The sequence below is a fragment of the Mustela nivalis genome (assembly GCF_964662115.1).
Source record: "Mustela nivalis genome assembly, chromosome: 1".
Taxonomy (NCBI): domain Eukaryota; kingdom Metazoa; phylum Chordata; class Mammalia; order Carnivora; family Mustelidae; genus Mustela; species Mustela nivalis.
The window spans coordinates 215,265,129-215,286,631 of NC_139020.1; the positions used below are offsets into that span (position 1 = coordinate 215,265,129).

The window sequence follows — 21,503 nt, forward strand, 5'->3', positions numbered from 1 at the left end:
TGGCACCTGGGACCCGGCCGTGAGCAATCAGAGGCCAGCAGGCTGGGCGCCAATGCTGTCGTTTATTGCGCGGAATGGGGGTGTGGGGGTCGGCGCGGAGTACGGCGGGGGCTGCTGCCTCGGCTGCCAGTACATTCATCCCGACGGCGGCCCGGCCGTGCCCCCAGCGCCCCCCCGCGCCGTGGGGACGACCCACTCCTGGGCACGGGGCGCTGGACGGGGCTGGGTGTGCCGGCTCCGGGGACGTGACCACGGGGCACGCGTGGACGGGGCCAGGCCAGTTATTGCGTGAGCGCGGGGGGTGGGGGGCAGCAGGAAGCCGGCGGCCAAGTATTGCACTTAAAAAACACAATCCTCCTCGGATGGGCCACCTGCGAGGACGGGGGCGGGCAGGCCTCCACAGCCATCTCCTTCCGGCCACCAGGCCGGCCCCGGCCCCGTTTCACAGTTGGGGGAACTGAGGCACCGAGGTGAAGGGGCCCCTCGCTCGCTCGCGCGCAGGCGAGGCCACCGCCGGTGGGGGCTGGGGGCGAGAACGATGTGGTTGGGCGCAGGGCGATGGGGGGCGCGGCAGGGGCTCAGAAGGGGCTGCCTTGCCGCCCCGGCCCGCCCGTCCGACTATGACTACCTAGGACTCCTCTATGGCTTCTGGGGCGGGCGGCCGGCGGCCGGGGCAGCGCGCAATGGCATGGCTTTGGTGTGGATGACGGCCCCGCCCCCGGCCCGCCCGGGCCCGCGGGGCGGCGTGGCAAAGGTCACAAATTGGACGAGAGGCGCGAGCGCGCGGAGTCCAGCGGGTCGAGGCCACCGGCAGCGCCGGGCGAGGCCGAGTCCCTGCGGTCCGGGCTGGGCGCCGCGGCCCGGGCGGCAGGCGCAGGGCCCAAGCGCGGCGTGGAGCTGCTGGCTGGGCGCGCCGAGGCCGCGGGGCCCGGGCCGGGCGCGCCATGGGGCAGCGAGGGCTGCGAGGCGGACAGCGGGCGCGAGGCCCGACTCAGGCGGCGCGCGGGGAGCGCGGGTCCGGCGCGGGGTGCGGCGGGGGAGCCGGGCGCGCCGCCGTAGGGCGAGGTCCGCGGCGCCCGGGGACTGGCTGGCGCGCCGGGAGGACTGGCGGCGGAGGGCGCGGGCCCCGGCGAGGCGGCGGCCGACGGCGCGGCCGCGGGCCCCGTTGGCGGGCGGCGCACGAGGCGCGGCGAGCCCAGCGCCAGGGGCCCCACGAGCGGCCGCGCCACCTGCGGGCAGAAGCTCATGGCCACAGCTTGCTGCAGCGTGGCGATGGCCGAGGTGACCTGCGGCGGCGGCGGCGGCGGGAAGAGGCCCACGCGCGGGCCCAGCTCGGCCTGCTGCACCATCTCGCGGTCGTACTTGACGATCTCCTGGATGATGGCGTTCTCCTGGTTGTTGAACACGCCGGAGTTGAGGTCGTGTTGCACTTTGTGTAACAGGATCGAGTTCTTCTTGCCTGGGGGCAGGGCAGGGGCGTCAGCTGGGGCCGGCGGGGGGGTGGGGTGGGGGGTGTTGCTGGGGGTGCGCAGTGATGCGCAGCCTCATCCACGCACAGCCCGCAGGCAGGAGTGTCCTGTGTACAGAGCATGGTACCCAGCGCCTGCTGCGTACAGTAAAACTTTTTATATACTGCGAGCACACGTGGAGCACCTCCTGCATACAGCCAGCGGGTGCTGGGCGTCCGTTCTATACATCCCACGGTGAGTACCAGCTCCTGCTCTGTACCGCCAGTGTGCACAGACCACCTCCTGCACGCCACCATGAACCTGCTGCCGTCACACACGCACGCGCACACACACTCACACCTGTTGGAGATCATAAACCTGCACGGAGCACCTTCTGTATACAGTAGCCACTGAGCACCTGCTGGATACAGCAAGGACGTGGAGGGCATGCGGGTGTTGGCCCTGGTTCCGGAGACTAGCACACAGGGGTCAAGAAACCGCTGCGACCGCATAAGCACTCCCTGTATACAGCGAGCATGCTCAGGGCCCCTCCTGCCTATGGCCGATACCAACTGCCTGTGGTGTAGAGCAGACAGAACTGAGCACCTCCTGTATGCAGTAAGCAGGCATGACCTGCCACCATGTGCATACAGCAAGCAGACATTGAGTACCTGCTGTATTCAGCAAGCACTAATCCAGTACCTGTTTGTAGTAGGCACGCAGAACACCCATGGCATAGGCAAAGCGGGTACGAGACCCCTACTGTACACTGCCAGCTTGTCCAGGAAACGTACTGTGCTCCCACAGTATACAGCAAACACGTGAAGTGTGTGTGGTGCACACGAGGCAGGCCTTGCTGGACAGCAAGCCCGCGCCGTCCATCCCGGGTGCCGAGCACCTGCCGCGGGCGCCAAGCCGCATGCCAGCAGTGCTCGCCGGACAAGCCGTCGGAGAGCCTTCGGGATGGAGCAAGTAAGTCTAAGCATCTTCCACCTGCACGTGTGTGGAGCACCTCCTGCGTAGAGCGGGTGCTGAGCGCCGCTGTGCGTGAGCACGAATGGGACGCTTCCGGGATCTCCAACACCCGTGTCCTCTGACTCCTGATTCCCACGGACAGCAAGGGGGCCCGGTCTGCCTGACTCAGACATCTGGTCCTCGGTGGGTCCTGAGGGCTCCACCTCTCAACCATTTCTGACAGTAGCCTCGGCCTCTTCCTACACCCAAGGCCACCACTTGAAGCCAGGCCTCCATCTCCCTCCTGTAACCTACCCGTGCTCGTACAGTGCAGATCCTGTCGGCTCCTCCCCTGCCTAGCACCATCTGTGGCTCCCCACTGCTCCCGATTCATAGTCCAAGCTTCTGCCTCCACAGCTAGTGGGTCCCGAGTGCCTGGTCCCCGCCTGCTTCCCCAAGCGCCCTCCTCCCGGCTTCTGCGCTCCCTGGACCCCAGGCCCTGGCCTGTGCCACGTCCACTCCCAGAATATGCCTTGTTGCTTCATACCTGACAACACTCCTCCCGGCCTCCACCCAGCATCACAAGGAAGCCCGCCAGCCCCCCAGCCCCTCCTCTGTAGCAGAAGCCCGAGCATGGCCCCTACGACAGCCTCCCAGTCCGGCGGCGACACTGGCGGACACACTAGAGGTGCTCCAGGAACGTCTCCCAAGGGAGCAGAAGTTCTGCACAACTGGAAACACACCACACTCCCTCCTCCTTGGGAGACCAGGGCCACATCTGGCTACGGGCCAAAGCAGGTCAGAAAATCAGGTCTGGGGACTAGAAGGGCCCTGGAGGGTCCGTCGGGCCACGCCCGCTCTTCACGGGCTGGCGGCCCCTGGAGACCAGCCACTCACCGATGCGGTCCAGGCGGTCGATGGCGACGGTCTCGAAGGCCCGCCGCATCATGGGGTACTCCTCTAGCACCTCGTTGAAGTTGTCCACGCTCAGGGAGTAGAGGCGGCAGTAGGTGTCGGCGCGCACGCTGGCCGTGCGCCGGCCCCGCGTCAGCAGGCAGATCTCTGCACGGGGCCCGGGCGGCGGCCTCAGCCCAGCAGGACCTTGGCCTCCGAGCAACACCTTCTTGCCCTCCCAGCCCTGGGGCCTCCCACCTGCGGCGCGCGCAGCCCAGCCTCCTCCCCTCTGCCAGGGTGCACCCGCACCAGCACCCCTGCGGGCCCCCGGACGCTCACCCCCGAAATAGGAGCCATCGGACAGCTTCATCTCCTTGTTGCCCTTGGTGAGCACGCTGAGCACGCCGTGCTGGATGAAGTACATCTTCTTGCCCACGGTGCCCTCACGGATGATGTAGTCGCCCGGCTGGAAGACCTCGAACTTGAGTTTGGTCAGCATGGCCGTGACGAAGTTGGGGTCGGCATTGGCAAACAGGGGCATGGAGGCCACCAGCTTCCGGCAGTTGAAGTTGACAATCTCCTGGAGGGGTGGGAAGCGGGGTGACCCAGGGCCCAAGTCCTCGTCCCCTCTGGCCCTCCTTTGGGGGCTGTCTCCTCCTCAGACCCTCAGTTTCTTCATCTACCAAAGGAGTTCAACACTAGCCTGAAGCGGGCACCTTCCTTCCCGCACGGACCCCGGAGGCTTGACCACAAGACAGGAGCCAAGACCAGATGTGTGCCGAGTCCCCGGCAGTTAGCTCGGTTGGCCACACCCGCGCGTGCCATTAGGCAGGGAAGGCCATCAGAGACGTAAGAACAGGAAGGAAAACAGGACACCAGATCCCTCTACTCTCTTCTTTAACATGCTGACCCGGGAGCCCGAAAGCACCCACGGGAAACCACAACGGTCAGAGGAGTCAACCCAAACAGCAAGCGAGAGCACAAGGAATCAGCGCACCAACCCGGGAACGGTCAAGGGCTCCGCGGCGGCAGAGGTCAGGGTGGGGTGGGACGTCCCGCAGTCGATCTGAGCATTAGTCACGGGCGGGTCCCACGCTCGCCCATCGAGTGCGCACACCTCGGTAAGACACGTTCCGATAAAAGGGGGAGCCGAGCCTTCCAAACCGACAGCCCTCTTGTGGCCAACGAGCCACGGAGAAGACGACACAGCAGCCGGAGGACCCTGTTTGCGCCGGCACAGAGCGCTGAGCAAGACGGCAGGGCTTGACCTTAAGAGACTTCCGGAAGCATCTGAGGAGAGTGTGCAGACACCCCGAGAGGCACGGCGGACGCGGGCACGCGCTCCGTGGTCAGGCAGAGCTCCTCACCGCCGTGTGGACGAGACGTCCATTCTCCCCACTCGTGGACACGAGTGTCCAGATCCCAACAACAAGCCCATCGGGTTTGCTTGGGAATGGCTGAAACTAGCCAAGGTCATTTAGAACAAATGAGCAAAAGTCGCAGGAAAGCCTGCTAGTGAGAAGAGCAGGGCAGTGGGGCGAGCCCTCCCACGCGCTGAGACCCGCCGGCCAGCCCCCGCCGCTCCCTGGGGTTTGGCACCCAGAGCAGACGGGATGGCATGTTAGAAGTCCGGAGATCCGGCCAAGCACACGGGGGCATGCCGGAGGCGGCCCCAGCAGTTATGAGGCAAAAACCAGACGTTTCAGCCCCAGAGCAGAAGATGAACGTGAATCCCCAGTAATCCCAAAGCAAGATGTGCGGGAAACCCAAGCACACAAGTCCTACGAGGAAGTATGGGTGAGCCCCCAGATCAGGCTGTGCACAGCGAGCAGGCATGTGCACTTGCTGTATACAGGTATTGGGGCCTACTGTGTACAGCATCTATGTACTGAGTGCCTGCTGTATAGAGAGAGTAGGTACTGAACTCCCACCCTGTACAGAAATCAGGGGCTGAGAATCTGCTGTGTAGACACAATGGATGGCACCTGCTGGGTACAGAAAGAGCAAACACCATCCACGCACTTCGTACGGCAATGACACACGTCACACCTATGTATACAGCAAGCACCATCCACGCACTTCGTACGGCAATCACACACGTCACACCTATGTATACAGCAAGCACCATCCACGCACTTCGTACGGCAATCACACACGTCACACCTACTGTATACAGCAAACACCATCCACACACTTCGTACGGCAATCACACGTCACACCTACTGTATACAGCAAACACCATCCACACACTTCGTACGGCAATCACACGTCACACCTACTGTATACTGCAAGCACCATCCACGCACTTTGTACGGCAATCACACGTCACACATACTGTATACAGCAAGCACCATCCACGCACTTCGTACGGCAATCACACGTCACACATACTGTATACAGCAAACACCATCCACGCACTTCGTACGGCAATCACACACGTCACACCTATGTATACAGCAAGCACCATCCACGCACTTCGTACGGCAATCACACGTCACACCTACTGTATACAGCAAGCACCATCCACGCACTTTGTACGGCAATCACACGTCACACCTACTGTATACAGCAAGCACTTGTGGAGCATGAAAATCCCACATGGCTGCCCCAGATGCACCTCCCACCTGCGCATTTGGGGTGGGTGTCCCTCCCAGCAGGACTGGACCCTGCCCTCACCCCTCAGCCCTGTCCCAAATGCACGAGCAAACCCACAAAAGTGAGTGCCGTGCATGGCCGCCCGCGGAGCTTGGGGACCCTGGGGCCACCAGCCCTGGGGCCTCGCTGCCTGAAGGACCTTGCAGCTGGAAGGGTCCAGCAAAGGGAGCTCAGAGGGAGCCCGCCTTTGCTGTGCGTTAACAAAGAACACGGAAGATACAGCAGGAGCAAATCAGGCAGAGGGTCAGGATGGAAGCCAGAAGTTTTCTGAACGCGTGTGTTTTTGTAAATTCAACCTTGGAATTGCATAAACGCTGAAATAATTACCCGATCCGGCTTGCGAGGGACTGGGGGAAGGGAGCGGGCGTGGTGGCTTGCAGCCATGGGTGCCCTCCTGGGGGCAACGTGCAGTGTGCTTAGACAGTGGTAATGGCCCCACTAGAGCCTAAGGGACCGCGGGCCGGCTCAGCCTGTGGAGCGTGGGGCTCTCGATCTCCCAGCCCTGAGTTCAAGCCCCACACTAGGTACAGAGGTGGCTGAAAATGCATAGTTTAAAAAAAAAAAAAAAACACCAAACTGAGGTGCCTGGGTGGCTCAGTGGGTTAAAGCCTCTGCCTTCGGCTCAGGCCATGATCCCAGGGTCCTGGGATCGAGCCCCACATCCGGCTCTCTGCTCAGTGGGGAGCCTGCTTCCTCCTCTCTCTCTGCCTCCTTGGGATCTGTGTCTGTCAAAAAACAAAATCTTTAAAAAACAAAAACAAACCCCAAACTATGGGAATCTATGTGTCTTACGGTCTGTGGGCTCTCTCTCTCTGAAGGAGCGATCCGGAACAATTAAATGTTCCGTGTGAGGTTAAGCACAGTGCCTGCCTCGTGGGAGGTAACGGCCCCCACCCTCAGAAGAAGTGGCAGCCCTCCCCGAGCAGCAGCAGCAGCAGCAGCAGCAGCGCCCAGGACCCGTCCCCGCCCCACCCTCCCCCCTCTCCCGCCCCCGCCCCATCCCCCCTCCAAGTCCTCGCCCTGGTCCGCAGGTCACGCGTCATCTTTCCCTCCTCAGGGCCTTGGCCCCGGCTGTGCCTGCCACCTGGGACACCTGCGGGCTCGCCGGGCCTCGCTCAGACGTCACCTTCCCCGTCCCGCATCCTTCCCGGAGCTCCTCCTGCCCCCGGCGGTCACTGCCGTGCCCCCCCCCCACCTCCCTGCCGGCACAGGGTGGAGCTCAGAGCAGGCGCCCAGCTACCACCTGGTCAGGGTTGTGGGCTTAATCCTGCCCCCAAAAAACACATGTTCAAGTCCTGACCCCTGGTGCCTGTGGACAGGACCTCGGCTGCAAACAAGGTCTTGCAGGCGTCATCGGCTAACACGAGGCTGCACTGGAGTAGCGTCACCCTGAGCCTAGCAACAGGTGTTCTCATAAGAGCGGGGACACGGGCACACGGGGGAAGAGGCCACATGGCGGCACAGCGATGGGAGGGGGGCGGCCGCGCACAGAGGGACCCCAGGAGCCGCGAGACGCAGGAAGGACCCTGTCCCGGAGCCTCCGGAGGGCGCGGGGCCCCATGACACCCGGGCCTGGGATTTCCCGGCTCCAGAACGCGACAGAGGCCAGGCCCGTCGTCGGAAGCCCCCGGCTGGCGGGAACCGAGCTGCTCTGGGCCCCCTGCCCCGCGTCACACCGGCCACGAGGGGCCGGGCTTGGACAGTCAAGACCGAGGACCATACTGGGTCCGCCTACTCCCGTCCGCCTCTCCGCCTCTCCCCCGGGTCGTCGCCCCGTCGAACGAGGGAGCCCAGACTGGCTAAGCGGGATGAAACAGAGGCTGTGGGGGAACCCAAGGGGCATCATGGGGGTGCAGCACGGGCGGGCTTCCGGCCGCTGAGAGTGCGTAGATGCAGCCCGTCGGCACCGTATGGGCTAACCCATCTCTGGGACGGGGAGCCTGGCAGTCCCTAGTTCCAGCCGAGGGTCCCCAGCGAGGGTGGCCTCACCTCCCGCAGCGGCCCGTTGAGCTCCCCCAGGATGCTGTCCTCGTCGAACATTTTGCCCTGGTAGCGGTGCTCGTAGTAGTCGTGGATCTTCTGTCGGAAGTCGGCGGGCAGCTTGTGGAAGGACATGTACTGCTCCACCTGCTTGTACTGCACAGCGGGGGTGGGGGGGTGGTCAGGGGCTCCACCTCCGGGCCCCCCCACCCCGCTTCAGCCCACATGGGGCTGTTGGCTTTGACAACAATGACAGCAAACACGGGGGCCCTGTTAAATCAGAATTTCAGACAAGACAGAAGTAGTTACAGGTGTCCTGTGCGAGGTGTGGACGAGCTTACGCTGAGAAGAGTCACCCCCGTGTTCTGAATTTTATCTGGCAGCCCAACCCCCAGAAAGGGAAGCACAGCTTGACTCAAGGCCCTTGCAGTAAGTGGGCTGGACTGGGTCCCCCAGGGCCCCCGAGATCCTGGGCGGAATCCCCTAGGCTCACCTCTCCAAAGGTCTCGCCAGAAACTAGTGGCTCAGCCCCTCCCGATCAGGACGGGGGTGCCAGGCCCTGCTGTCCCCAGGACGGTGCTCCCAGGGGTGCCCCATCCCGTTTCCACCCCGGCTGCTCCCGGACACAGCTGCCCTGAGCTCAGCGGAACTCGTGATGCCGGCGGGTGGCAGCGCCAGCTCATGTCTGGGTGTGAGGCCCGTGGCTTCCGGACATCCGGGGTTCCTGGCACCAGGCCCAGCTGACCCGGCTGACCCTGCTGGCACTGCTTGGGGCAGTGGCCGTGAGGGGCACTCACAGCTGCCCAGCCAGGAGCGGCCACTAGGTAGCAGTGCAGGACAGATGGACTGGTGTCCAGGAGGGCCAGCACCTGGGGCCATCACCCCCTCAGCCCTTCCCTGACCCCCAGCCCTAGGACTTGCCCTGTGGAGGCTGCCCCAGCCCCTGAGGTGTCCTCCAGCGACCCTCCCCTGCCCCAGCACCTCCCAAGCTGTCCCAGAGACCCTGGGGTGAGCCCCGCCCCCTGGACAGCTGCCCTCTGGGCTCCAGACTTCCCTCACCATGCCCCGGACCTTCCCGGCCCTGCTAGTCACAGCTACAGACCTCTCAGGGTCCTCAGCCCCTACAGCTCCCCCCCCCCCATCTAGGCTCTGCAGGGGAAGCCGGGGAGTCAGGGCGGCGGGGGCCCAGCACCCGCCCCTCAGACCTTCTCCTGGTACTGGCGCCGGGAGGAGTCCAGGGACTGGATGAGCGCCGTGGCGTGGCCGATGAACATGGCGTAGCACGTGGCACCCACGATCATGCTCAGCATCGTCAGCCAGATGTCCGTCATGCTCTCCGGGGCCTGCCGCCCGTACCCGATGCACAGCATGTGGCTCATGGCCTTGAAGAGCGCGAAGGAGTAGAGCTCGCTCCACGAGTGGTTCTGCAAGGCCGTGGGGGGCCGGTGGGAGGGGGCTCACGGCCCTGGGGGAGGGGCGGGGGCGGGGACTCACGGCCCTGGGGGAGGGGGGCGGGGGTTCACGGCCCTGGGGGAGGGGGCTAGGGTGCTCACGGCCCGGGGAGTCCCTTGGCCCCAGACCCGTCCGCCCAGACCCTCTGGACGCCTGGGCCTGAGTCTGGCCCCCCACCCTAGCCCCTGTTAGCAGGCAGCGTCTCAGCCGGGGGCCCACGGGCGCTTGGGCCTCCCTCTGTGCTTCCGACGTCTCGCCGCCCGGGCACCGCTCGCCCACCACGGGCTCGGGCCGACGACGGCGTGGAAGTCGCCCGCGGAGCCCCCGCGCCCGCCGGCCGCCGCGGCTCACCACCATGCCGTTGATGGAGACCCAGCAGTTGCGCGGGAAGTCCTGCAGCATGGGCACCAGGAACTGCAGGCAGCCGTCCCAGTGGCACAGCAGCAGCATCATGCTGATCAGGTTGCAGATGCGCATGACGGCGCTCGCCAGGTCGTAGGTCATGTGGAAGATCTGCGGGGGGGCGGGCGTCAGGGTCCCCCCGACCGTCCAGCCGCCGCCCCTTCGCCGGGGCCGGGGTGGCGGGGGGCGGTGTGGCGGAGCAGGCCTGGCGGCCGCGACAGGTGCGCGGGCGCCCCCGCCGCCCTCGGGGTTAGCCGCGGTCCCAGCCCAGAGGGCGTGGCCCGGGTCGGAGGCCTGGGGTGGGGGATGGGGTGGTGACACCGTCTGGCTTGGGTCCGAGGACATGGGCGGCAGGGGTCAGGTGACTCTCCGTGCGGAGCGGGTCCGACTTCGGGGAGGGGGTGCCGAGGGGGCCGTGGATCCTGCTTTTCCAGGGCGCAGGGAAGGGGGAGCGCGACCGCCGCACGGTCCCGGCCCCGGCCCGCGACCCCCGGCTCCGCCCCCGCGCCGCCCCCGCGCCCGCCCCGCGCCCGCCGCGCGCACCTCCTCCCACTGGTGGATGTAGCGGATGAGGCGCGAGAGCCGCAGCAGCCGCAGGAGGCTGAGGATCTTGGTGAAGCGCACGATGCGCAGGGCGCGCGCCGTCTTGTAGACCTCGGAGTCGATGCCCTTCTCCACGATGAGGAAGATGTAGTCCACGGGGATGGAGGACACGAAGTCCACCACAAACCACGTGCGCAGGTACTTCTTCTTGATCTTCTCGGGGTCCAGGATGATCTCCGTGTTGTCCTCGATCACGATGCCCGTGCGGAAGTTCAGCACCAGGTCCATGAGGAAGAACGTGTCCGAGACCACGTTGAACACGATCCACGGGGCTGTGGTCTCGTCCTTGAAGAAGGTGATGCCCACAGGTATGATGATGAGGTTTCCCACCATGAACAGCAACATGGTGAAGTCCCAATAGAACCTGGGGGGAGGCGCGGGCGGTCACGCCTCCAGGCCTTGGCCGACACCCAGCCCTTCCGGGGTCCAGATGGCCCCACCTCACACCTGCGCCCGCCTTCCAGGACCAGGCCAGACCTCACCTCCTGCAGCAAAGCCAAGACTCTGGCCTCGAGTCGCAGTTAGTGTGTACCCCCGCTCCGGGTACTCGGCTGTCTGGCTCTCTGGCCCCCAGACGGCACCCCACTGCCCGCTGGGCTCCCCCGGCCGGCACCCTTCCGGCTGACCCAGCTCCCACGTTCCCTCCTGGAAGAAGCAGGAGACCTGGCGGAGGCCAGGAGGTGGCCCCCAAGCTGCTTATGTTTCCCACGACCGAAAAGGTCCAAGCGTTCAACACAGCGTTAGCGGCCAAAAAACTCACTCTGGGTGGGAAGGAGACGGGAGACAAGCAAGAGGAGGGGGAGTGGGGGAGGGGAGTGGAGAGCAGGCACAGTGGGGGCAGCAGGGGCTGGGGGGGCGGGAGGGGGCGGGGCAGGCAGGATCCCGAGTCCAACACCTTCTGGACCAGCTGGGCTCCAGCCTGAAGACAAAGAAGGGGACCCTTAGGGGCGGGGAGGCAGCAAGGAAGAGGCGGGGCACCCCCACGCCCAGGGCAGCTGTAGGGCTGCCTGGGAGGCAGGAGGAGCTGAGGGGCAAGACATTCCATGGGACAGAGTCACCTGAAAACGGATTGGGGTTGGTCTCACTCCCATCTACCCCCAGGACAGATACACATCCCTGGGGTCAACTCAGAACTCCACCTGGGAGTGCTCTCAGAGAGAGGCCTGTCCACGCAAGGAGCATCTGTCGCCGGCCGGGCAGGAGCCCTGCGTGAATCCCGGGGCCCACTGACGGGTGCCCAGCACTGTAGGCATCGAGAAAACACCCATCAGAACTACTCCAAGGAAAAACCGCTCTGTTGGTTCCTCAAAACTGTAAACAGAGGGGCGCTTGGGGGGCCCTGTTGGTGAAGCATCTGCCTTCAACTTGGGTCAGGATCCCGGGGTCCTGGGGATCAAGCACCACAGAGCGGGGAGCCTGCTTCTCCCTCTGCCCCTCCTGCTGCTCAAATAAATAAATAAAATCTTTTAAAAAATGTAAACAGAATTACTGTCTGACCCAGCAGTTCCGAACCCCGGGTGTGAACCCCAAGAACTCAGAGACAGCCGCACAGCATGTTCCCAGGGGTAGGATTCACAACAGCAGATGGAAGCTTGTGTGGGTCGTACCCACACACGGTCCCTACGAGCGGGAGCGCCCCTGGCCTCCAGTAGGAGTGAGGCCCCCATGCCTGGCGCCAGGGATGGACCCTGAGCCCAGACGCTCCGGGAGGGAACCAGACACAGGAGGCCCCACGGGGTGTGAGTCCACGCGTGTGACACGCCCAGACCAGGCTCCTCCATGGACCAGAAGGGGCTCGCGGGGGCTGGGGAGAGGGAGGGGGCTGGGGGCAGAGGTTGAATGGGGAGAGGTTCTGTTGGGAGGATGAGAGAGTTCGGACACGGACGGTGGCGATGGCCGCGCACCACTGTGGTTGTACTTACTGTCATTCAATTGTACATTTTTAAGTGATTAAACGCCAGCCTCTCTGTGTTTTATATATACACACCCACACACACACATACATACGTATCGACACTATAAAAAACACAAGGAAAACAGAGCACAGGATGGGGGTCTCAGTGATGAGCAGATGCCCCAGATCTGGGGTTGGAGCCCACACTCCCTGCCTAGATTCAGGTAAAGGAGGGTCTCGAATTTTGAACAGTCTTTTATTTTATTTTACTTACTTAACAGTGTGAGGAGCGACCCCCAGCCCAGATCACGCACGTCAACCTGGCTAGCTCCCTCCAGGTCTCCACCAGCCCGCCCCAGCCCGCCGTGTGCAGGGCTCTCCCAGGGGCCCAGCACCCCACCCCTGATCATGGCTGGGGGTCCCGCATGCATTTAGAGAAGGCTCAGTCACACATGGGCAGGACTGGGCCCCTAAGACCCTCAGAAGCCGCCCCTCCCTGACTCCCCCTTCCTGGATGACCGAAGAGCGGACTGCGGTTCCCAGGGCTGGGGGACTCGCCCAGACTGGCAGAGGCCGTGAGCTCCAGCCCTGGCTTGGCCGCAGGGAGTGGCCGGCCCCTCTCTGGACAGCAGTGTGAGGTGCCAGCAGCCAGGCCTGCAGGCGGACCCAGGCGCTCCACCTTGGGCAAGTGATCCCAAGGAAACTGTCCAAGAGGAAGAGAAAAAAATTAAAAACCAATTTGTACCAAGATGTTCACAGTAGCTCAGTCTTCGAGAGCCAAAGGCTGGAAGGCACCCAGCGTCTGGCACCTTGGCGGCAGCAGCCAGACCTGGGTTGACACCCGCGTTTCCGGCCTGCTGGCCGGTGTCGCTTGGGCAAGTCCTGCAGCCCCGAGGCCCTCACTCTCCTCTCCCTCAGGGAGGCGCAGGCAGCCTCTGAGGGTCCTGCGGGGCCACACCCGGCGCGGGGAGCCTTCTCTGAGCGGCCGGGATGGGGGACAGTGGGAGCGCGGGAGAGCCTGGGAAGCAATGAGGAACTCCAGCGAGGGATGGCCAGGATCTGGGATTAGGGGCCCCCCAGCTCCCCATTCTCACCGCACACACCCCGCCCCCGTGCTCCCCTGGTGCTTAGAGCTTCTAGCCCCACCCCCACCTCTGTGAACGGAGTCCTGTCCTGCCTCCTCCCCCGACTTGGGGCACAGACCCCGGGACAAAGCAAGCAGGAAAGAGTAACTGAGAAGACCAGAGGGCCTAGAACCTCTGCGGGGGAGCCTAGAAACCATGAGAGCGCCTAGAAACCATGGGGTGGGGGGACTAGAAACCACCAAAGGACCTCAAAAGCAGGGGGTAGACTAGAAACTACCAGGGAAAGCCTAGAGACTGGGGGTGGGTGCTAGAAACTACGGGGTGGGGGGGGGGGCTCAAAACCAGAGGGGAGACTAGAAACTAGCAGAGAGAACCTAGAAACCAAGGTGGGGGGACGGACGAGCAGAAAGCACCGGGAGAGGCTGGAAACAAGCTGAAAGCCCGGAATGCGAGGTCCTCCTCCTCGGACCTTCTCTCTCTTCCTCCTCCTCCTCCTTCTTCTTTTTTAAGGTTCTGTGTTTTATTTTTATTTTTTATTTTATTTTTTGAGGATTTTATTTATTTGTCAGAGACTGAGCAAGCACAAGCAGGGGGAGCAGCAGAGCAGGGAACCCGATGCGGGGCTTGATCTCAGGACCCTGGGATCACCACCTGAGCTTCCCGGGCGCCCCGCTCTCCTTTATTCTTGGGGTGGGGGTTGGGCCAGGCACCACGCTTCTGCACCGACAGACGAGAGAGGTGACCCAGCCAGGGAGCCGGGCAGAGCGGAGACCCACGCCTTCCGGTTCCAGGACCTGAGCTCTGGCCTCAGCCTGCCTGTTTGGGGCTGGGCCCCATCTACTGCCCGTGGTCCCTGGGGAATGACTGCGGGCCCTGCCACTCGGAGCTGCAGGTCTTCCCGGGCTGCGTGGGGTCCCCTGGGTGTACGAGGAGTCGGGAGTCGAGGTCCGGCAGCTGCCGAGGAGCTCGGGGCAGCTCTGGGCAGAATGGCCCAGTCCCCAGCTATCATTAGGGTGACCGTCCACTCCAACCGGATGCCCCACATGGGCCCAGAGCCCCGACCCTTGTCCTCTCGAGCCCCGGGTCCCTCTGGAAGGGAGCAGGAGGGCGAAGAGGCGCCCCGTGCAGACCTACCGAGGGGAACCTGAGGGTAGGGGCGACCCATCCAGGCGGGGGACAGAGGAGCCCCTGCCCCCGACCCCTCCCCTGACCTTGCTCCTGGTCTGCGTGGCCTGCGATGAATCTCTCTCTTCTGAGCCTCAGGGCCTCAGGGCCTCATCAGCCCAGACCCTTCCCTCACTGGGCCACCCCAGCATGACTGGGGGACATGGACCACAGGGGTCCCCCGGGGCAGCCAGTAGGCGCTGGTGCAAGGTCAGCAGCTTTCAGCATCCACGGCCTTCAATGACTATAATTCAAACCCGTATCTCAGAAGCTTTCCTGACAAATCACAGGGAGACCCCAGTGGGGTCCCCGCTTCTGCGGGAACACCCAGATCTCTACCGTTGTGTCTCCAGTGCAACCCCGGGATGGCAGTAGCCTCAGAAGGGTGGGCTGGGGCGACGCAGGGTCCCCCTGAGTCCCCAGGGAGTGCAGGGCTCCACGGCAAGGACCCCAGCCGGGCCCTGCGGCTGGGAGAGGGCCCCAGAGCCCTGTCCTGGGTGCACCGCACACCCCCAGGGGCACGGGTCCTGGCGCTGACACCACCCTAGACCCCGTTCCCACTGGAGCCACTGCCCTTCCTTTCTCTGGGCTCGGATGAGAGCTGAGCGAGAGAAGCCAGGTGCCCAGACTCCTCCTCCAGCAGGACCAGGGGGGCAGGGCCAGATAGGGGCCAGCGAGCATAGGCAAATCCCCCGACCCCCGCCACGCACCCCCCTCCACGGGATCCGGCAAATCTGAGGAGATCAGAGCCCAGAGGTGGGTGATTAAGGGCGAGCTGGGGATGGAGGATTAGGGGCCTGAGCCGTCCCGTGCGGAGTGTCAAGGATTAGGAAAGGAAGCTGCCTAGGTTCCGCCCAGATTCCAGGGTGAGCCTGAGAGGGGCAGGCTGTGGGAGCAGGGGTAGGCCAGGTGTGAGGACTCTTGGTGGCCACACAGACCCAGCTCTCCCCTGGCTGGAATGGGGCAGACAGGCCTCCCACAGAAACAGGTAAGTGGGTGGGAGCCTCCAGAGGGTCACAGGTTAGCAGGAGGGTGGGGGGTGCTTCTCAGGGGGTGTGGAGCTTGGGCAGATGATGAAGAAGCAGCTGTTTGCAGGCAGAGGAAGCAGCAGTGCAAAGGTCCTGTGACCTCAGCGGGACGTCCCCTCTCAAGGCCAGCCAGGTGGCCTGGTGCTGCAGAGGAGAGAGAAGATGGCCAGGGGGGTGGGGACCCGAGCTCTGTGGGGCCTTGGGAGGCTTTAAGTGAGAAGGAAAGACAGACAACTGTGTACCCTGGGAAGCCCGTGCTTGTGTACCCTGGGAAGCCCGTGCTGGCAGTGGGAAGGTCAGGAAGGGGGCAGAAGGGAGAGTCCAAGAGGGAGATGGGGTGGCCTATGCTGGGTGGATTTGGGGCAGGCTCCTTGAGGGGGGGAACGAGGCAGGGTGTGGCACGCACCCCACCCCGAGCAGACCCCTGGTCCTGCTCAGGCCCCATGATGCTGAGGTCAGGGGCTTGGAGATGGGAAGTTTTAAAAGCAGGGACCAGAGGGGCGCCTGGGTGGCTCAGTGGGTAAAGCCTCTGCCTTCGGCTCAGGTCATGATCCCAGGGTCCTGGGATCAAGCCCCACATCGGGCTCTCTGCTCAGTGGGGAGCCTGCTTCTCCCTCTCTCTCTGCCTGCCTCTGCCTACTTGTGATCTCTGTCTGTCAAATAAATAAAAATAAAATCTTAATTAAAAAAAAAAAAAGCAGGGACTAGAAATTCTAAATTCTGGCAGGAAACCCCTGGAGAAAAGAGGGGGACCTCAACCCCAGCTGGCCTCTTCCCTCTCCTTCCAATGGACCATGGAGCTTCCTTCCCTGGGGAAGTGGACTTGTCCCCTGTCCCTACCTGACCCCACAGGACCCACGCTGGGTCCACAGCCTGGAAAAGCCTCGTCCCGCCCTGGCCCCCACCACACCCCAGATAATGCAGGATTTATTCTCATGAGCTAATGCAGTATTTGCAGAAAGCACAGCTTCCTGATCTCCCGGGATCCGCCGGGCTATCTGGGGATCGTCCCATTGGTTTCTTCAGCCCAGCCCCTCCAACATCCCATTCCCCCTGGGGACCCCCAGGGGAGGTCCTGAAGGGCAGGAAAGGGACCAACTCATCTCTTTTGCCCTCACCCCAGGCCTCCCAGAGACAGACAATCGGGAACATCAAACTGAAGACCAACAGCGGCAGGAGAGACTCAAGTCAGACCTCAGGCACTTGCAGACTTAGGGATGGGTTGAAAGCCACTCGCCCAAACTCTGGCGCGATGAGGGCTCTTGGCCCCTGGATCAGTGCTGGTCCAGGGGAAGGGAACAGGAATTAACTGCATTTCTGTTCTTGCTGTCTTGGAGGGGAGGGTCAGAAGACCCTGCCAAGGCCTTGGGTACTCAGTGAGGTTCTGGCCGTGGCTGTAGGCCTCCCCACTGGCCCCAGGGCTGGTCCCCTCCTCATCCTCTGGTCCTGACATCCTTCCTAACTCGGGAACGGACTGCGGGGTGCCCCGAAGGAACATCAAGGCCTCCACAGCTGATGGTTCCCTCTGTCCCTTGAACTTGGTCCTCCAGAGCTCACCCCCTGTCCCGGGGAAGCAACTAGAGCATCTCTGTGGCCTTCTCTGTGCCGGCACCAGAGCTGCCCACAGGCCGGGTTTTGTGGGTGAAGAGACAGCCTCAGAAGGGGCCGGGCCGGTCCAAAGCCCCCTAGGAGTGCGAGTCACCATCCCACTGGCCTCTGCTCAGGCCCCATACATGTCTCTCAGCGAGCCCACAAACACTCCAGACCCCAGGAAGGGACGAGGCCCTGGAGTGGAGACACTGACCCAAGCTCTCCACCTCAGGGAGGTGGAGACACGGGGGCTTCGCACAGGGAAGCTGGGGGCCGGCGGGGGTGCCTCCCTCCCTTTCCAATCCTGTACAGTGCGTGGGCACAGGCACCAGAGGCCGTGGCGTCTGCACGTTCAGGTCAGATTTAAAAGGGGGCAGGGTGGAGAAGTAGGCCTGGAAAGGCCCCTCGCCACTGCTCCGTGAGTAGTTTCCAAAAATTCATACACACAGAAACAGAGCGAAGACCTACAGCCCACCTTCCGCTGCCCTGGTAGCTCCAACAGTCCCCAGAATGCCTTGTTCCTCCCACTGCTTCCTGGCCCGGATGGGACGTGGCCAGACCCCGGGCCGCCTGGCAGTTGAGAGTGCAGACACCGGGGCCAGACTGCCTCCCTGCAAACCCCTAGTTTGCCCCTGACTGGCTGTGAGGCACTGGGCAACTGGCTTTTCCTCTCCCTGCTCCCTTCCCTGAAGAGCGGCAGCACCCACCTCACAGCAGACATGAGGACTGAATCAGTATTAGGAAGTTGCTCCCAGGGGCACCTGGGTGGCTCAGTGGGTTAAAGCCTCTGCCTTTGGCTGAGGTCATGATCTCAGGGTCCTGGGCTCGAGCCCTGCACCGGGCTCTCTGCTCAGCGGAGCCGGCTTCCCCCTCTCTCTCTGCCTGAATCTCTGCCTACTTGTGATCTCTGTCAAATAAATAAATAAAATCTTTAAAAAAAAAGGAAGGTGCTCCCACAGCACCTGGGCCAGGAGGACCTTGGGGAGCTTGGGGTCCTGAATCAGAAGGGCCTAGAAGGGGCACACGGGGCACTGTGGAGGCCCCACCACATCCCAGCTTGGAAATAACTTAAGCTTTCCGTTTGACAGTGTCTCCCCAGTCCCAACGAAGCCACACTCCCCACCCCTGCTTGCTCAACCCTGTTGTACAGTTTATCTGCTCAGCTCAGACTTTGTGGCCTGCCCAGATTCTTACAGGTGACTATGCTCAAGATGGCCCAGGGACCAGGAGGTCCAGCTCCCTGGCACATCCTCACCTCAGACTGCAAAGTGCCCCACGGCCACCCACTGCTGTTGGGGGGTGGGGAGTTCCTGCAGGCAGACAAGCTGGAGAACACCCAGGGCAATGGCTATGTTGTGCAGCCACTTCCCCTGCCCACTGCGTCCCTGATGTCGCTTCCCAGCCGGCTGGCCAGGTCACAGAAACATGAGTGGAGACACTGACCCAAGCTCTCCCAGCCCTAGGACCACCTACAAGGGAAATGCAGGTCAGGACCAGCCAGATGCACCCCATCTGGAACACACGTCCCCAGGTCCCCTCACCCCTGGCCTATCTCTAAAAACTCAAGCCGCCAGTCAAGACTCCCCCCAACCCCCAAGGATAAGGAGTTGGAATCCCAGACTGGCCCTGACTCCTGTGCCCCTGGGGCCCCCACTTCCCAAGCCACTGAGCATGGAGCTGCGGAAGGTCCAGGACAAGGGAGAATCCCACAATCCCCCTTCTGAGCTCTGGTCATCCCGGAGCAAGTGCACCAGGCAGGGGGGTGGGGGTGGCAGTACTCAGGCTGGGGTGGGGGGCAGGGGGCAGGCAGGGCTTGAGAGAAGAGACAGCCTTCCCGCGCGCTGTCCGTGGTGCTGAAACCGCGGTGGCCCGGAGCGCCGGGCTGGCGGGGCCTGTGGAAACGGCCCGAACGGCAACTCACCCCTCCTTCACGGATACACAGCTTCACAGGCACACACACTGTGCACACAGCTCAGCTCCTACCGACTGCCCAGCGATGCACACCCATCCCATGTACACGCACCCCATCTCTCCCCAGCACATCTACCATGCAGACACACCCCTAGGGACCAGACTGCCCCCTAGATCACTGGGCCTATGGCCCAAGGGCCCACGCCCCCTGCAGTCACATGCTTGTGATCACACACACACACACACACACACACACACACAGCCTGCAGTGATACGGTTCACACTTGCAGGCCACAGGAAGCGTGCCCAGGAACAAGAACCACAAACATATGCGGCTGTGACCTCACACTGGGCCTTGCTCTGAGCCTTTCCACGCATCAACCGCCTTAATCCATATCCACGTCTACACACCCACTGACACATGGGCACGCCACCCAGTGGCTCCAGCTGCTGCTGCCAAAGAGGGCAGCTTGGGGACCCCAGCACACTCAGCGCCCTGTCCTCAAAGTACCCAGGCCCGGGGACCCTGAATGCGCCTCCCTGAGGTGTGGACTGCAGGTGGAGACAGTGGGAGAGGGCCATGTTCCCTTAACCCCTTCTCTGCCAGCCTCTCCCGGACGCGTCCTTCCCGGGCGCCCTTCCTTCCTCCTTCCTTCCGCTCGGCCGCCTCCCTGGCGCCCACGTTCCCCTCTATTCGTCCTCTCCGCCCCTCCGCGCTCAGACCCTGGTCCTGCGGCCCGTGACGCGCGCCCATCCCGCAGGGAGGGAGATGCCAGGGTGCGTGGGAGGGGGCGCGCCGGGGTCACCGCGGGAGCCTGCGCGCGCTTCCCAGTCCCCCTCCAAGGGCGGAGCCTCGCGCGCCCGGGCCATTACCGGGCGGGTTCCGGACGCGCCCGAGGTCACCGTGGGGCCCCGAGGTCACCCACGGGGCGCGCAGCCCCGCCCTCCCCGAGGTGCGCCAAGGACGGCCCCCGCGCGCGTCCGCTCGCGGTGCCCCCTCCGCGCCGGCCGGCCCCTCCCGGTGGCTGTACCTGAAGTCGCTGTACGGGTGGATGATCCAGGCCCCCGCCGACTTGACGCGCTCCTGCTCGCGCTCCACGGCCTTCTGGCTGCCGAACATCCGCAGCGAGAACTTGTTGACGCCCGGCTGCAGGAGCGCGCCGAACTGGCGCTGCATGAAGCTGGCCTGGCTGCCGCGCGGCTCCCCCGCGGGGCCCGCCTCCTCGCTGCCCGCTTCGTCCGCCGGCCCCGGCCCCGCGCCCGGGCCCGGCGCGGGCTCCGCGGCGGCTCCGCGGCACGAGAACGACACCTTGGCCCCCCGCGCCGGGCCCTCAGGCCCCGCGGGGCTGCACTGCGGCTCGCCGCGCCCGCACTCGCCGTTCGGGCTGCCCTTGGCGGTGCTCGCCGCGCCCGGGGTGCCCGGGCGGCCGCACGAGCTGTCGCGGCTGCGGAGCCGGGCCCGCGGGCCGCCGTCGTCCGTCGCCTCCGGGGGCGCCGCCTCGGTCCGGGGCGGCTGCTGGGGGGGCACGGGCCCGGGGCCCGGGGGGGGCGCGGGCGGCGGCGGCGGCGGCGGCTGCTGCTGGGGGGGCGCGGGCGGCGGCGGCGGCGGCGGCCCCGGCGCGGGGGTCGCGCCCGGGCTCTCCCCGGGCCGCCCGCCGCCCCCGCGCGCGTCCATGGCGAGGCGGCGCCGGGCAGTGCGGAGCGGAGCCGCCGCCGCCGCCGCCGGCCCGAGCCCGAGGGAGGGGGGGGAGGCGGGGCACGGGCTGGGGCGGAGCCTCGGGGGCGGGGCCTGGACCGCGGGGGGAGGGGCAGGGCTGGGGCCCCGCCTCTGCTGGAGCCCCCTCCTGGCGCGCCGCCCCTCTACCCCGCGCCGGGGAAACAGAGGTCCCGCAGTCCGAGCCGGTCCAAGGTCACGCGGCCTGAGGCCTTGGAGTTCCGCTCCGACCGCGTCCCACAAAGGGAAACTGAGGCCGGCGAAGCAGAAGGACACGTCCAAGGTCACTGAGCCCAGCCAACGGGCCAGAGGCTCTGCGCTCCACCGGAGCCAGGGACCCTCCCCGCGTCCAGGGCTCACCGATCCAGAGGGCGCAGCCAAGCGCGCAGAAATGCGACCGCCGGATGCCAGCCTCTTTCCTTTCTACAGGCTTGATAATTTCCGTCATAGAAGGATTTTTTAAAGGCCAAAAGAACCCTTGCTTTGTAATTTGAAGGCCCAGGACAAAAACCCTGGTGCGAACGTGTTGTGTGCGGAGGGGCAACATGGGGTCCATGCCACCAGTCTCCAGGCCCCTCAGTCCTCCCCTCTTCCCCATCTCCTGCATGGGAGGAAAACTGGGGCCAAGAGGAAGAGCCACTGGATGCTGCTGGTGCCCCCCACCCTCAAACAGTGCCCTGAAGTTCAGTGGGGGACTGTGGTCTCCTGTGAGACTGGTGGGCTTTAAGA

At 64.3% G+C, this 21,503-nt stretch overlaps 2 protein-coding genes across 2 annotated transcripts in view; both read right to left on the minus strand.

Moving 5' to 3' along the window:
• Positions 1-21,503, minus strand: part of BSG (basigin (Ok blood group)) — a 61,153-nt gene that overhangs the window by 28,714 nt on the left and 10,936 nt on the right. The window lies entirely within an intron of this gene.
• On the minus strand, positions 49-20,750 carry HCN2 (hyperpolarization activated cyclic nucleotide gated potassium and sodium channel 2). Its single transcript, XM_082737848.1, has 8 exons — positions 20,092-20,750; positions 10,329-10,752; positions 9,735-9,896; positions 9,137-9,355; positions 7,941-8,087; positions 3,636-3,876; positions 3,300-3,464; positions 49-1,459 (listed from the first exon to the last, which is right to left on the minus strand). The coding sequence occupies exons 1-8, from the start codon at positions 20,733-20,735 to the stop codon at positions 756-758; spliced, it is 2,706 nt and encodes a 901-aa protein (XP_082593974.1). The 5' UTR covers positions 20,736-20,750; the 3' UTR covers positions 49-755.

Bases quoted from the DNA above. Each gene is read 5' to 3' on its own strand.
- HCN2 (XM_082737848.1), bottom strand. From the start codon at position 20,735: ATGGACGCGCGCGGGGGCGGCGGGCGGCCCGGGGAGAGCCCGGGCGCG. The intron at 10,753-20,091 runs GTACAGCCACCG...GCCTCCCCCCAG, and splicing joins CACCCGTACAGCGACTTCAG to GTTCTATTGGGACTTCACCA. The intron at 1,460-3,299 runs GTGAGTGGCTGG...CCCTGCCCCCAG, and splicing joins CGACCGCCTGGACCGCATCG to GCAAGAAGAACTCGATCCTG.